We start from the raw sequence: 14,396 nt of genomic DNA, 5'->3' as shown, positions 1-14,396 counted from the left end.
CTTTCCAAAAAACTTCCCCTTCAGTAGCGAATCATCAATTCCACTACCTAAGACGAGCTCAATTAAGAGATGAAAGACTTCTAATACCCATACCTCCTTTACTCCTATCTATGCAAATTGTAGCCCATTTCACTAAAAATGAACTCTCTAGAGCCTCATCTCCCCACAAAAAATCTTTTTGAATCTTCTCTACCCCCATCCTTACCCTTCTAGGGATTGCAAATAAGGACATGTAGTAAATAGGTATATAAAGTGCTTCAAATCAATGTGAGTCTCCCCACACTAATAATGAATACAAGAGAATTTTTCTATTGACTATGAGCGATGGCACCCTTTACCAAAGACTAATATACCTAAACATCTATGATAATGTTATGTAATCTCTAAAATCTTAGTTATCTAATTTAGTTCACCACATGCCAAAATCCCATAGTTAAAGACAATTGTTTTTTCATTGCTAATTTCTTAGTGTTGTCTCCCTATAATGTTATGAGGTATTTGTATACAAATTGAATTTTGAATGGGAAATTGTCATTGTTCAGAAATATATAACCATGAATTATACCAGTAATTTCACAAATACATCATGCAAGTCTATGTTTTTGTTGGTTTCACTTAGCTCATTGTTCAGGAATTTGAAGCTTTACTGCATTAAATAATCTTACATGTTATAAGCTTATTTAATAATCAGTAATTACTCTTACTGAGAAAATTGGTTCAGAATTCAAAACTGCAGTTTCAAACTTTTATTAACTAGGTTGAAAATGTTTGAAATTCTGAACATCAACACAATAATTTAAAATTTAATTAAATAAAAAATAATAATAACTGATTATCCAAATTCAGCCAAATATAAGTCCAGTCTTCCCAATTACTAACAAAATTGAAACTTGAAAACCAGTGCCAGTGGTGCATTAAATGTTTACGGATGATGAATTGGCTTTTGAATTTGAAGGAAAAGGGGGTAGTCGGTTAAAGTCAGGCGCAGGGGTCTGTTTTAATTCAAAATTTCCCAGAAATTCATATAATTGAAAATAAGAAGAACCAAATGTTCATAATTTATTGAAACTCTATTACCAAACCTGTAAGTGAACAGAGTAGGTAAAGGACACTTTCTGATTAGGACTTCAAGATCTTGGCGAGGATTGAAGCGCTTCAAAGTATCTAATCGGACCTCCACAAGGTCTGCACCACTAGTTTTTGCCTTACTCATGTCCACCACCATCTTTTCAATTGTTTCCCCCATTATAGGAACACAAATTAGGGTTGAGTTCTTACTCATTCCTCCGCTTTCCATTTGAACCGCGGTAGGTATAACTAAAATTCAAAAACAACATCAAATTCAAAACAGGAGATTAAAGGAAAAGAAAATAAAAAAGCAAGGCCAACATAACGGATCTATTTCAAAATTTAAAGACAAAATCCATTTGCCTGCTGAAAAAGCGTGAAAAAAAATGGAAAACAATAATTAAAAAAAAAAAGTAAAGAATCCAAGAGAGAAAACCAAATCCAAGAAAAGGAAATCAAAGATTATATCCAGTCTCTTAGATTCGAAAATCTAAACAGATGAAAATCCGTCTTGGTTGCGGAAAAAACGCGGCAAAGGAACTGGAACTTCGAAATCTCCGATGTTATTGGAGCTATTACTGATGTTCTGAGATATTTAACACTTTTTTCCTTCTCCATTTTGCCGCATTATCTCAGCAACCAAACAAAAAAATGAAAAAGAGCAGGGGCCGTCAGATTGCAGTGTTACCAGAGGCAACAGTGACAACGGAGCTCACAACACGGAAAGAATTTCACCCGAAATCTTTGGTGGTTGGTGGATTTTATAGGCGGTCAAAAATGTTAGTAGCAAGGCTGTTTTCCCTTTCAGCACCAAAAATGTTATTTTCCAAGGCTGTGTTTGGCTTCTTTGTTTTAAAGTTCATCTTGCCTTAGTTGTGGAATCAATAATGCCCTCAGCCTCTTATCATTTATATAAAACCATCTTTTTGTTAAATATTTTAGTAGAGACAATTGATTCTTCCAAGAAAAGTTATTAAAAAGAAAATTAACATTTTTCATTACTCTTCTGAATAATTGCTTTATCTGCAACAATTGTTTAAGAATAAATTGATCAAGAGGAGGCCTCCTAATTATGACTTTAATTTATTTCAACTTTGTCTAAAACCATGTCAGCTGAGTCGGGCTGCTCTGATGCCAAAGGGCCAATATCCATTCCCTTACAAATTGGATCATTGAACATTCAACCAAACCCATTTGACGCAATATAACTCACCTATCCACAAATATGAAATACATTATCAGGTTCTGAAAGACCATGGTGCCAGCTTACATTGCTGAAACTCTGTAGCTAGAGTGCGAGTCAAATTTCATTTCATACACCATTAAAGTGAATATAGGGTTACATCAGCCATATCCCGTCCTCAGTGAGGTCCACCTCCGTCTCAATTCGGGCCCTGAAAGACGCAAATCAAACAACCCAGCTAGTAGACAGTCATCCGATGCCATAGATGACTAGAAAGCTTACGTTGCAAAAGATCAATCAAGCTAGAATCACATTTCTTACATAAAGTTTCGTGCCAGCCAACCACAGAAAAAACCATCACATAACATCAGACTAGCAAGTAGTAACAAAGTACCCTGCTGGCTGCGTGCATGCAGGAAGCTTTCGTAACTGTTATGGAACGGGGTCTGGACCGGTGAGAAATATGCAGGAAGAGAACGTATAATGACATATATATCAGGTATTAACTTAAAAATCCTACCTATACAAGGAAAGGCAAACATTCAATTTCCGATTTGTGCCTACTGAACCCTAGAGGAACCAGTTGAGGTACATAAATTAGATCAGGAAATTATACATGAAATCCAATTTGCTAGTACAGCAAAATTTACAATTCATAAGACTTGAATCAGCTTCAGACCTTTTGTTTCCACCACTGCTGCCAAGCTCCCAATTGGATCATTACCAGGTGAGCACTCAATCTTTTCTTTCTGGCCCAACTGGATCCTTCTCGGATGAGGCCTCAATCTTACCTTCCTCTACCTCCGAGGCAGATGATTTCTCAAGTGGATCCTTCCCGGCTGTGCCCTCGATTTTTTCTTCCTGTGTCTCCAAGGAAGGTGATCTCCCAGCTAGATCCTTCTCAGATGATCCCTCGATCTTTTCTTCCCGTGTCTCCAAGGAAGACAAGCTCACATTTAGATCCTTCTCAGATGAGTCCCTGATGTTTTCTTCCTGTGTCTCCATCGAAGAAGAGCTTTCAACTATACCCTTCTCAGATGAGGGTTCCATCTTTTCTTCTAGCATCTCCAAAGAAGATGAATTCCCAACCGGACCGTTTTCAGATGAGCTCTTGGTCTTCTCTACCTGTGTCTCCAGCGAAGACAGCTGCGGATCTATATTTTCAGCCATAACTACAGCCTCAGTAACATCCATTGGATCATTCAATTCAGCTTTAGGAACTTCTGGCGAGTCCAAATTTACATCCATGTGGCAGACTTGGTCAGTGTCATCTTTGGAAGTTTCAACACCCATTACTGGTTCAATTGCAGCATCATTCGGAACACACTCTGTATTGCCAGACTTGGCAGTTACTGGGTGCATGGGTTCCAATACAGGGGCTTGTTCTACCATAACTCCGCCAACATCCATTGGATCAGCAATTTCAGCATTAAAATCATTTGAGACTCCATCATTGGAATTAAATAAAACTTTGGGTGAAGATGCTTGTGTTTCTGAGAGATCTTTTGAATTGTGAGCCCCATCATGCTCGCTCTCAGAACATTCAACTCCAGCCATTGGTTTAATTGAAATGTGAGCCCCATCATGCTCGCTCTCAGAAAATTCAACTCCAGCCATTGGTTGAACTCCGCCATCATCTTTTGAAACAAGCTCTGTGTTGCCAACTTTAATAGTAGAGTCCATAGGCTCTAATGTAAGTTTCCCTTTATCTTCACTTCCATCACATGGAGATTTGGGGCTGCACTTGTCTTGAGAAGGTTCATGAGAAGTGACTGTCTCACACGCTGATGCAGTATCAATAGGGGGTACTTCAGGAATAGCTCCAATATTATCAGCTTCCAGGGCGGTTTCTGCAACTTCAGACATAACTTTACTGCTGCATTGATCAGCTTCAGTAGGAACCATGCTTAATTTATCCTCATCAGGAACGCCACCATCCAAATTACAGATGCCTGAATCATCAGGATCAACAGGAAGAAGACCAACAACAGAATCCACTGGAGGACTTCCAACATCATCAGTTTTTACAGAACTCATAGGTGCATCAAAGCTTCTGATACCTAGAGGAGAAGATTTTGGAGACTCTTCCAATGAAGGCTTTGATCTGTTTCCTAAATTATTTTTAGCCATATCATTAAACTCTGCAGCATCTTCAGATACCAAAGGTGAATCCATCTGAATGCTAGAAGCTCTCACAGATAAGTCAACCAGAGCGCCATCACGAGCAGGTGATTTCTGGCAAGAAACATCATCCACTTGGCCAGAAATGAGAGGATCAGAGCAAATGGTCTCCACATTAATTCCCAAGATTGAATTCTTTTCAATAGGTTGACTTGATTCTGGCATGTTTTCAACAGAGCCAGAAGTTATCTTGCTTTCAGGTTCACAAGCCTTGGACTCTAAGACAAGGGCATCAACTACATCAGGACTATTGCCTCTTTCTATCTCTGCAATACACGCCTTCTCAGATTGGCTTTCACAGTTCTCAGCTGGAAGGTCCAAAGCTGGAGCTCCTACCTCTGAAGTGATTTCTGAACATATTTTCAACTCCAAACTTTGATTTTTGATCACCTCAATAGAGGTATTGCATGACACAGTAAGAGTTGGGTTATCCCCACCTTCAGCCCCAATAGATTCACTAATTTTAGTTTCTGATGAGCAAGTTTCAGATAGCCCAACAGAGGAAGAAACCGTAGGAACCTCATCCATGCTCCTTTTTTCTTCAATAATCTGCTCTGCAACTATCATGGTTTCAATGCAGCCAGCAGTTGTCTTGCTTTCAAGTTCACAAGCTTTAGCCTCTGAAACAATGGTCTGGTCCAGCAAAGGATCCTTATCCTCTTCTTCTTTTGCATCACCTTCTTTTACACACTGTTTTTCGTAACTACAAATTTGGAGGTCCAAAACTGGAGCTGCTTTTTCCAAACTAGACATGGTAGAATGCATTTTATCCTCTAAACTTTGGTTCTTATTCCCCTCAGCAGCAGTCTTACTTGATACAGGTACAGTTGGGGTGTCTCCATCATCACATTGATTTTCATGGTTGCAAATTGGAAGGTCCAAGACAGGAGCTTCACTTTCTGAAATTGACATTGTTGAACATGAATTATCCTCCAAATTTTCATTCTTATTCACCTCAATGACTGTCTTACTTGATACAGGCACAATTGAGGCATCTCCATCATCATTCCCAAAAGGCTCACCAACTTTAGTTTCTGACGAGCAAGTTTCAGATGAATAGACTAGGGGAGAAACTTTGCAAACAACATTAGTAGCATTGCGCCCCATGATTGAGTTTTCTTCAATAAGATGACTAGAAAATGCCATGTTTTCAACAGAGTCAGCAGTGATCTCAGGCTCAGTCTCAGAAACAAGGGCAACCACTGGAGGAGGATCTTTGTCTTCTTGTTCTTCTCCATCCCCATCTTTCCCAGATTGATTTTTGTGCCTGTCAACTGGAACATCCCAATCTGGAGTTTCTTTTTCCAAGGCTAAAATGGTTGAATTTCTATCATCCTTTGGACTTTCGTTCTTGGTCACCTCAGTAAAGGTTAGTCTTGGTTCTGGAAAATTTGGGGCATCCCCACCTTCACGCACAAACAACTCATCAACTTTAACATCTGATGAGCAAGTTTCCAACGTCTCAAGCCTGAGTGGAACTGTGCAAATCACTGCCCTATTACTCGCCATGATGGAGCTTACATCAATAAGCTTTTCCGAATCTGTCATATTTCCAGTGGAGCCAGCAGAGACCTTGCTGTGAGATTCAGAAACCTCAGGCTTTGAAACAAGGGCTTCATCCAGAACAGCATCTTCATTCTCTTCTACTTCTGCATTACCTTCTTTACCAGATGGGTTTTCATCATTGTCAACTGGAGGGTCAACTACTGGAGTTGCAGCTACAAAAGTAGGCATAGTTGAACATGTTTCATCCTCCAAGCTCTGTTTTTTGGTCACCTCAGACAAGGTCTTATTTGAAACAGTTGGAGCATCCCCAATTTCACTTGCAAAAGACACATCAAATTTAGTCTCAGTTGAACAAATCTCAGAAGTAACCTTCTTTGTCAGAGAAGCAACATCATTTGCATCAGCAGTTTGGATTGATTCTAAGGCATGGTCTACGTTGTTTTGACATGCCTGTATTTCAGTAGGCAAAGTTTCCTCCTTTGATTTCAGAGATGCATCAACTTCACTAACTTCTAAGCATACAGAAACTTTTTCCAGCAATCTGGCAGCACAATCATGGGTTGTTGATGAGCTAGCTTCCTTCAGGTTTTCAGCAGAATAATTCAATTGCTCAGTTGATTCTAGAGTCTGACCAGCTAAAACATCAGAACCATGGATTTTACATGCTTGCTCCTGGAGAGTACTTTCTAGCTCCTGGCTGTCATTCTCTTGCTCACTTGTCATGGAAATGGCTTTAGTCTCCAATAAATACCCAGATTTATCAGGCAGCTTCTCATTTGATTTTGGATCCTGACCAGCACTGTCATGTGTTGTTGGTGAGCTTGTTGGCATCTTATATTGGGCAGAACAATAAGATCCCTCAGTTGATTTGAGATCCATATCAACTAAAACACCAGAAGTATGAATATTACATGCTTGCTCCTGGACAGCAATTGTCAGTTCTTTCTCTTGCTCACTTCTACTGGCAGTGGCTTGACTCCCCAACAAAACCCCTGATGCATCCTGTAGCTTCTCATTTAATTCTGGATCCTTATCAGCACTGCTTTCTGTTATTGATGAGCTTCTAGGGTGCTTGTTTTGGACAGGATTCTCTGACTGCTCAGTTGATTTCAGATCCGTACTAGCCAAAACATCAGAAGAATGGACTTTACCTGCTTGTTCCTGGATAGCATTTGTCACTTCTTTGGTCTCCTTCTCTTGCTCAGATCTCATGGCAATAGCTTGATTACCCAATGAATCTCCAGACTTATCCTGTGCCTTCTCATTTGATATTGGATCTTCACCAGCAACACTATCTGTTGTGGGCAAGATTCTTGGCTTCTTGTTTTGGGCAGAATACTCCGATTCCTCAGTTGATTTCAGATCCAAGCCTTTAGATGCCTGCTCCTGGATAGCAGTTGTCAGTTCCCGAGTCTCCTCTTGCTCAGTTCTCAGGGCAATGGCTTCATCTCCCAATGAGTCCCCAGATTTATACTGCACCCTCTCATTTGATTTTGGATCCTGACCAACAATGCCATCTGTTGTTGATGAGATTCTTGGCTTCTTGTTTTGGGCAGAATAGTCTGGTTGCTTAGTTGATTTCAGATCCACACCAGCTAAAACATTAGAAGTAGGGATTTTACATGCTTTCTGCTGGATAGCATTTGCTAGTTCCCGAGAATCCTTCTCTTGCTCACTTCCCACAGCAATTGCTTTACTCCCCAACAAATCCCCCGATTTGCTCTGTGCCTTCTCACTTGATTTTGGAACCTGCCCAGCTAAACTATCAGGAGCACCAGGAGGTATTGGACACTGTTTCTTTCCCCTTCGCCGAGGAGCTCCTGCTCCACTCTGAGCCTTCTGACTTTGCCCTTTCACTCGCACAGGAGCAGTAGGACACGGAGGGGTAGATTGAGAACTGGGAGCAACAGAAGGGGAAGGAGGAACTGGCTGAGAACTAGGAGCAATCCCCACACCAAAATGATGCATCGTTCCACTGATAACTTTTACAGCAGAAACTGGAGTAGGACCAGGAGCCACTGGCAAGCTAGAAACTGTTCCACTACTTGCTCCCACTAAGTCCCCAGATTTATTCTGTGATCCCTGATTCGCTGGCTCCTCACCAACTAAGCCACCAGGAACTGCTGGTGGTAACAAAGCCTGTTTCCTTCCTCTACGTCGGGGTGCTTCTGCTCCACTTTGAGTTTTGCGACCTTGTCCTTTAACTTGGGTCACTACAGGGGGGCAAGGGGGGGTAGATTTAGAATCAGAGGCAACAAGATGAAGAGGAGGTGCTGCCTGAGAACTAGGAGCAATTCCTACACCAAAGTGTTGCACGGTTCCACTGATACTTTTTACAGTAGTAGAAGCAGGAACAGAATCAGGGCCAGGAGTTGTTGGAAAGCTAGAAGCTGTTAGAATAGAATCCCCTGTGTTATTATGTGATTGCTCATTCAATTTTGGATCCCCCAACTTATTTTGTGATGGCTCATTCAATTTTGGATCACCCAATTTATTTTGTGATTGCTCATTTAATTTTGGATCCTGACCAGCTAAAGCATCAGGAACAGCAGGTGGTACAGAAGCCTGTTTCTTTCCCCTGCGCCTGGGTCCCTCTCCTCCACTTTGAGCCTTTCGACCTTGTCCCTTAACTTGCACAGGTACAGAAGAATCTGGTACAGTAGATTGAGAGCCAGGAGGAACAGGAGGAAGTGATTGAGGAGGAATAGCAGGAACTCCCACACCAACATTGTGCATGCTCGAACTGGTACCTTTTACAGCTGTGGGACCAGGGAAAGAATGAGGACCAGAAGCCGTTGGAAAGCTAGATACATTTCCCTTCTGAGACCCTGTATCCAGTTTCTCAGCTCCTGAAGGTGCTGGATGAACCACTGCAGAAGAGATGTCCAAAGTAGCTCTTTTTGGCCTCCCACGGCCCCGTCTAGATGGTGGTGTTACCTCTTTGCTTTGCTGTGGTGGCGGCTCTACAGAGGGAGCTGACGGAGGTGGTGGAGGGGGAGGAGCAGGAGCAGGAGCAGGAGCAGGAGCAGCAGGAGCAGGAGCAGGAGCAGCAGGAGCAGGAGCAGGAGCAGCAGGAGCAGCAGGAGCAGCAGGAGCAGGAGCAGGAGCAGGTGATTCTGTGTTACTAGTGGCCACCACAGGCCCACTGGAATCAATTGGCAAGTTTGTTTCTACCATTTCTTCCTTCAGTTTGGGAGATTCAGGGGAGTCAACCTGACACAATTTTTCAAATTCTTCCTCTGTCCATTGTTCTTCATAGGAACGCACCTAGGTAAACAAAAGATTAAAAAAAAAATTATTAAAAGAAAAAGAAAAAACAGGACAAGACAAGATCATGCATAGTTGGACAAGTTATAAGTAATGTACACATTAGAAGAATAAAATGTAATCAACCGACCTCTCTTGCTCGTTTGCCTCTTCCATACTGTTGTGTATCAAGGCCCCCAAGATACTCACCCTTCCGTTTTACACCAACATTAGATATTACCCCAGCATTTGATTCTTCATATATTTTCATTGCTTGATAGAATACTTTCAAGTCATCATCTGTTACAAGGCGAGAAGGAAGGGGAGGTGCAAGCTCCATTCCCTGTCCAACTAGCTTTTTCCATGTTGCCTGCAGAATTTAGTTTATTTTAGTAATGCACTAGATCAGACAGCAGTCATCTATAAATCCAAAGACATTTATGCCACCCAAAGTGAAAATGAAGCATACCATCTCTGCTTCCTGTCTTTTTTTGTCAATGGATTCAAATATATCAATCTCCGACTCACTGCCAGAATATGAACATTCAGCTTGACAATAAAAATGCCAAAAGGAAAATAGCTAAAGTATATGGAAATCACAATATTAAACTAAGGAAAACAACAAATCAAAGGCAGAACATGAAGAGCGACAGGTTACGATATTAAATAGCACACATAATTTCAGAGTCAAAAAAGGGAAAAATAAACAAATAAATAAATCTGCAAATACATAGGCTAGCAGTGATAGAAACCTCTAATCCCTATGATCCACTACATCTTAACTTACAAATAATAAAGGGTGACTTAAACTTAGAGGTAAGTATAGCCTTATGCAAACAGCAGAATGGTGAAGTATCATTTCTCTACTTGAATCCAAGTAACTGGGTAAGGATTTTCAATTTTCTTGGTCTAAGTAGCGGAAAAAATAACATTCAAAGGCTAGTATTTGTCTTTTTGAGAATCCAGATATAAAAGAATTCTTGGCACTAGTGAACGATCATTCCCATACTCACAGTATCACATAAATATGGAAAGGAGGGGGAAAAACAAACAAACAAACCCACTAATGAATAAGCCTTCCCAGACACACAAGGCAAGTAACACATAAATAGGGGGGGAAAGAAAAAGTGGTACAGCTTCTGCTGTTTCATAATGTCTCAGTGTGAGAAAGCAGTTATATAAATAACATTCAGATGGAGGAATAAACATGAAGCTGGAGATGGAACCTACCTGCGGGCTAAGAGATCATTCAGAGCATCATCATCTAAAACAGGCATAGCTTCCTCTTTCTTAGACTCCCGCAGCAACGACTCCAAGTATTCCCTTCTATCTTCTGCACTGAGGTTTTATTACAGAAAAATCCTTCAGTAGAACTAAAGGGTGTATCAGAAAATTTTGGAAATTTTAGCAGGAAACATTAATTTAACAAGAATACTGATGTACCTTGTATTGTTATCAAAGAAACCAGCAGTGATACTCTGATTAGCAACTCCCAGTTTATGTTCAGCTGAAGCCCTGACTTGTTCTTCCACGGTTTGGACCTTATTGCAATAAAAGTAGTTCAATATAATTCAATGAACATAGATGAAGAACAATATATCACATCATACCAAAAACTTTCAAATTCAGTGATTTATTTAACAATAAAACCAGTGAGAAGGTTTACAAACATCCCATGTAATGTATGTACCAGTATAGCATCAAAACATTATATTTCTATTTCCTGTGAATTGCTATGGCTGGGAATGCATCCAATTGGGTTTTTTGTTTCCCTTCTCAGTGAAGGGAAGAAAATGGAAGTTGAAAGATAAATTAGAATACAAGAAAGGGGCTGACAAGATTTGGGAAATAAGTACAGGAATGGCCTATGAATACAATACAAGAATCAGCAGAGAGAATGGAAATTAGAAATTAAGGATGAATTATTCAAAAAATAATATTACAAGCTGAACAAGAGCTCAGTAGTGAAAGAACTATGAGGTAGGCAATATATGAAATCAACATAACTGAATAAAAACTTCATTCTAGGAGATTTTCCACAATCATGAGTTCAGGAGATATTATATTTACAACAGTTAAAGAAAATGACAACAAAAAAGATCAATCATAATATCCCTACAATAAGAAAGCATTTGCACTCATAAAGCATGAAAACAACCTAAATATTACACACAAAAGCACAATGTAAGACACCCACATATCTATTTCCTGGAAGACCAGAGGATGTTCTGCCACTTCAATGGTCCCACAATACATTTGTCAGTTGATTTACAAGCCAAAAAGATGACAGCAATTTAATCTATTTTCGTTTTTCTATAGGAACATGACAAATGGAAAAGAAAGAAAGCTGGAATCTACACATTAATCTCTATGAAATATGCAAAGAGGAACCAACATTGTGTCCCACAAGGATCTCTCTGAACCCCTCAGCTGCCAATTTTGGAAGAAAAATGTTTACTACTAAATACTAATCCAAGCATATCACATGAAAACAGATACCCAGCCAGCAATTAGAAAAATACAGCCCAAACTGTCAAAAGAAGTGAAAAAACAAAATAATATTTTTTACAAATACCCCATGCATAATCATTCCTAAATCAAGAAGATACTTATCCTACAACATAAACCCTAGAAATGTACTCACTGTTTCTAATCGAAGGACAAGAACATCCCTCTTTTGGCCAATTCTATGGGCCCTTGCCTGAGCTTGCAGATCAACCTGAGAGAGAACCAAAATGAAAATCACACTTAGGAACAACAAAAATATAATTTCAACTTCACAGACAATTCTTCAAGGGCATCTAGTTTCTGTATTTGCCTGAGGATTCCAGTCAGTGTCAAATATGATCACTGTATCAGCAGCCTGAAGATTCACTCCAACGCCTCCAGCACGGATGCTAACACAATATGTACAAATGTCAGTACTTTTGAAACTGATCGATCATAAATACATGTGTGTGCATACTCTTATTTCTTCTAATTCTTATTTTTTTTTTCCCCAGATTAAAAACAGAGAAATTTTAATGAGGAAAACCCAATAAAAAGGAGGAGATTGCCTTAATGCAACAACAGATAAGAGCACAATGTGTAAGAGCCCAGATATGGATTCATCTCAAGGAGTTCAAGCGAACAGACAGCCCATCAGTGAAATTAACTGCGAGAAGTACCATCAAATTCTTTCCAAACAGATCTCATAAAGGAAAACGTTACCCTCACTCCCAGGAGATCTGTATCTTTCCTAAAAATCATGATTCCTATCATTCCAGATCACCCAAATAGTGTCCAGAAACATGCAGTCCAAAACACCAAAGAATTCATACCCACACTAGCAAACAAACCATAATGTCTGACCAAGAAAAACAAAAGAGAAGCCACAGAGGTCAATTCTTATTCTTATAAGACTAAATGTACAGATGGCTTAATCTAAGGGACCAAGGGGGATCAGGGATTATCTCCCACATGCCCTGCATTCTGTACAGAAAATTTAAGGAAGGCCATCACTCCCCAGAAGTGAGCTGACCAAGGCACAGAGATGAAACATTGTGTTCAACTCTTTGGCAATTTATCCTATGCCTAGTGCTAATTGTGAAGGCAAGCATATATAAAAGTTTGTTGGTCATTTAACAGTTTGTCAACATGAGGCCCCAAGAACATATATGTTTTGGCGAAAGTTTAGAGAGATAAACCAAACAAAGCATCTATTGACAGATAACTTGCATACATTCAGCCAATGACGATCCTAAGAATGCTGTGCCCACTCATGGGATTATTTGATTATCTTGACTAGGTTACAACAATATAGGCTCATTATGGCAGTAATGGCACGCCTGTAAGCTACAGAGGCCAGTGCCTAGCCCAGTTCAACCTACTAGGAAAGGAGTATTGCTATAGTGCAATACATGATTCACATGGTAGCCCACTGTCCAGGCCATTTCACCTTAAGACAGCTGTACTACAATACATGATTCATGTTGAAGCACTGGCAACACGGTGTCATGCCTAAAAGCATGCAACTACCTCTTCTGTCTTATACAGATGCCAACAAAGCAAATGGCTATATTGCCCCAAAACATCAACCTGTCAAGACACTGATTCTACTGCACTCTCATATGGATAACCACATTCACTACAGTCTACCTCCACCAATAGACCACAGATAAAGAAGTTGAGAACTCATTAATCATCCAGCACTAGAAAGTATTGAGTTTATCACTATACATTACGCGATGAATTACCTGAGCAAAAAAATAAAATATGGAGAATCTGGTTGGTTGAACTGCTCAATGAGGGCTCCACGATCACCCCCAGATGTATGTCCGTCCAATCGAAGGTATCGATACTGTTTCCAGTGCAGATATTCCTCCATGACGTCAAGCAGCCTAGTCATTGTGGAAAAGAAAAGAACCTGCCAAGTTCCACATATAAGCGGTAATTAAAATATCAATTCATGGTATTAAGATTTCATATTTATGGGAATAGTTCAACGAGAAGCATGACCAATAAGGTACTTGAACAGACAAATAAAGACAAAAGCTCTGAACATGAAAAGTTATTATTCATGCTTTTTGTGCAAAATGACTTGTTAAAAGGAAAGGTGAAATGACAAACTAGCATATCATCTTCTATGGCATCACAAATCTCAAACTGCATGACGTTGAGAGGATAAGGAAAATAGCAAGACCATTAATACTTCTTTTTCTTTCCTTTTAAATTAGCATTTTTTTTATGCTCAAATCCCAACCCGCACCCCCCAACCCAAAAAAAAAAAAAAAGATCCAACACCAAGCCTCCAGCAAAGGGAGAAAGAGAAACTCAGTTACTATAATATATATCTGTAATTTCATCTAGATGCCAGATGCAGATGTGTAAGGAACAAATAATTCTTTCCAGCATTAGTGTATGGAAACAAACACCATTATGAATGAGTATAATATCAATTCCTTAGGCTCCATGAAAATTAGACACAGTGGAAATGCATACAAGTGTTACCATACCCGATGATCGGTTGCTTTTAGTTTGGGAAGTAATCGATCTAACATCTCAAGCTTCCCACAAAGTCTCACAACAGGTGGCAGAAAATGTTTAGGGATTAAATTGTCAACCTACAAAAGGAGAATCATGATGTTAACATTCCAAGAGACAGGGAAGTATCAGTTACCCTTACAGATGGAAACAGAAACTCTGTAACCCTCTTCTTGGTTCTCATAAACAA

The 14,396-nt window shown here is 39.8% G+C and overlaps 2 protein-coding genes across 5 annotated transcripts in view; both read right to left on the bottom strand.

Moving 5' to 3' along the window:
• The window catches only part of LOC100242676 (bifunctional 3-dehydroquinate dehydratase/shikimate dehydrogenase, chloroplastic), a 31,796-nt gene extending 29,905 nt beyond the window's left edge, over nt 1-1,891 (bottom strand). For both annotated transcript variants that reach the window (XM_002277359.5, XM_010651497.3), the window contains exons 1-2: nt 1,757-1,891; nt 1,083-1,317 (exon numbers count right to left, since the gene is read on the bottom strand). In XM_002277359.5, the coding sequence (XP_002277395.2) occupies nt 1,083-1,297 (215 nt within the window). In that variant the 5' untranslated portion in view covers nt 1,298-1,317; nt 1,757-1,891. The remainder of the gene's footprint in view (nt 1-1,082; nt 1,318-1,756) is intronic.
• Nucleotides 1,892-2,715: 824 nt separating this feature from the next.
• Nucleotides 2,716-14,396, bottom strand: part of LOC100254600 (chromatin structure-remodeling complex protein SYD) — a 33,877-nt gene continuing 22,196 nt past the window's right edge. For all 3 annotated transcript variants that reach the window (XM_010651494.3, XM_010651495.3, XM_010651496.3), the window contains exons 24-32: nt 14,179-14,286; nt 13,420-13,589; nt 12,003-12,081; nt 11,829-11,903; nt 10,628-10,725; nt 10,415-10,522; nt 9,654-9,711; nt 9,336-9,554; nt 2,716-9,205 (exon numbers count right to left, since the gene is read on the bottom strand). In XM_010651494.3, coding sequence (XP_010649796.1) covers nt 2,987-9,205; nt 9,336-9,554; nt 9,654-9,711; nt 10,415-10,522; nt 10,628-10,725; nt 11,829-11,903; nt 12,003-12,081; nt 13,420-13,589; nt 14,179-14,286 — 7,134 coding nt within the window. In that variant the 3' untranslated portion in view covers nt 2,716-2,986. The remainder of the gene's footprint in view (nt 9,206-9,335; nt 9,555-9,653; nt 9,712-10,414; nt 10,523-10,627; nt 10,726-11,828; nt 11,904-12,002; nt 12,082-13,419; nt 13,590-14,178; nt 14,287-14,396) is intronic.

The sequence above is a fragment of the Vitis vinifera genome, chromosome 5 (assembly GCF_030704535.1).
Source record: "Vitis vinifera cultivar Pinot Noir 40024 chromosome 5, ASM3070453v1".
Taxonomy (NCBI): domain Eukaryota; kingdom Viridiplantae; phylum Streptophyta; class Magnoliopsida; order Vitales; family Vitaceae; genus Vitis; species Vitis vinifera.
The sequence above is the reverse complement of the archived record's forward strand: the minus strand, read 5'-3'. Positions and strand labels throughout refer to the sequence as shown.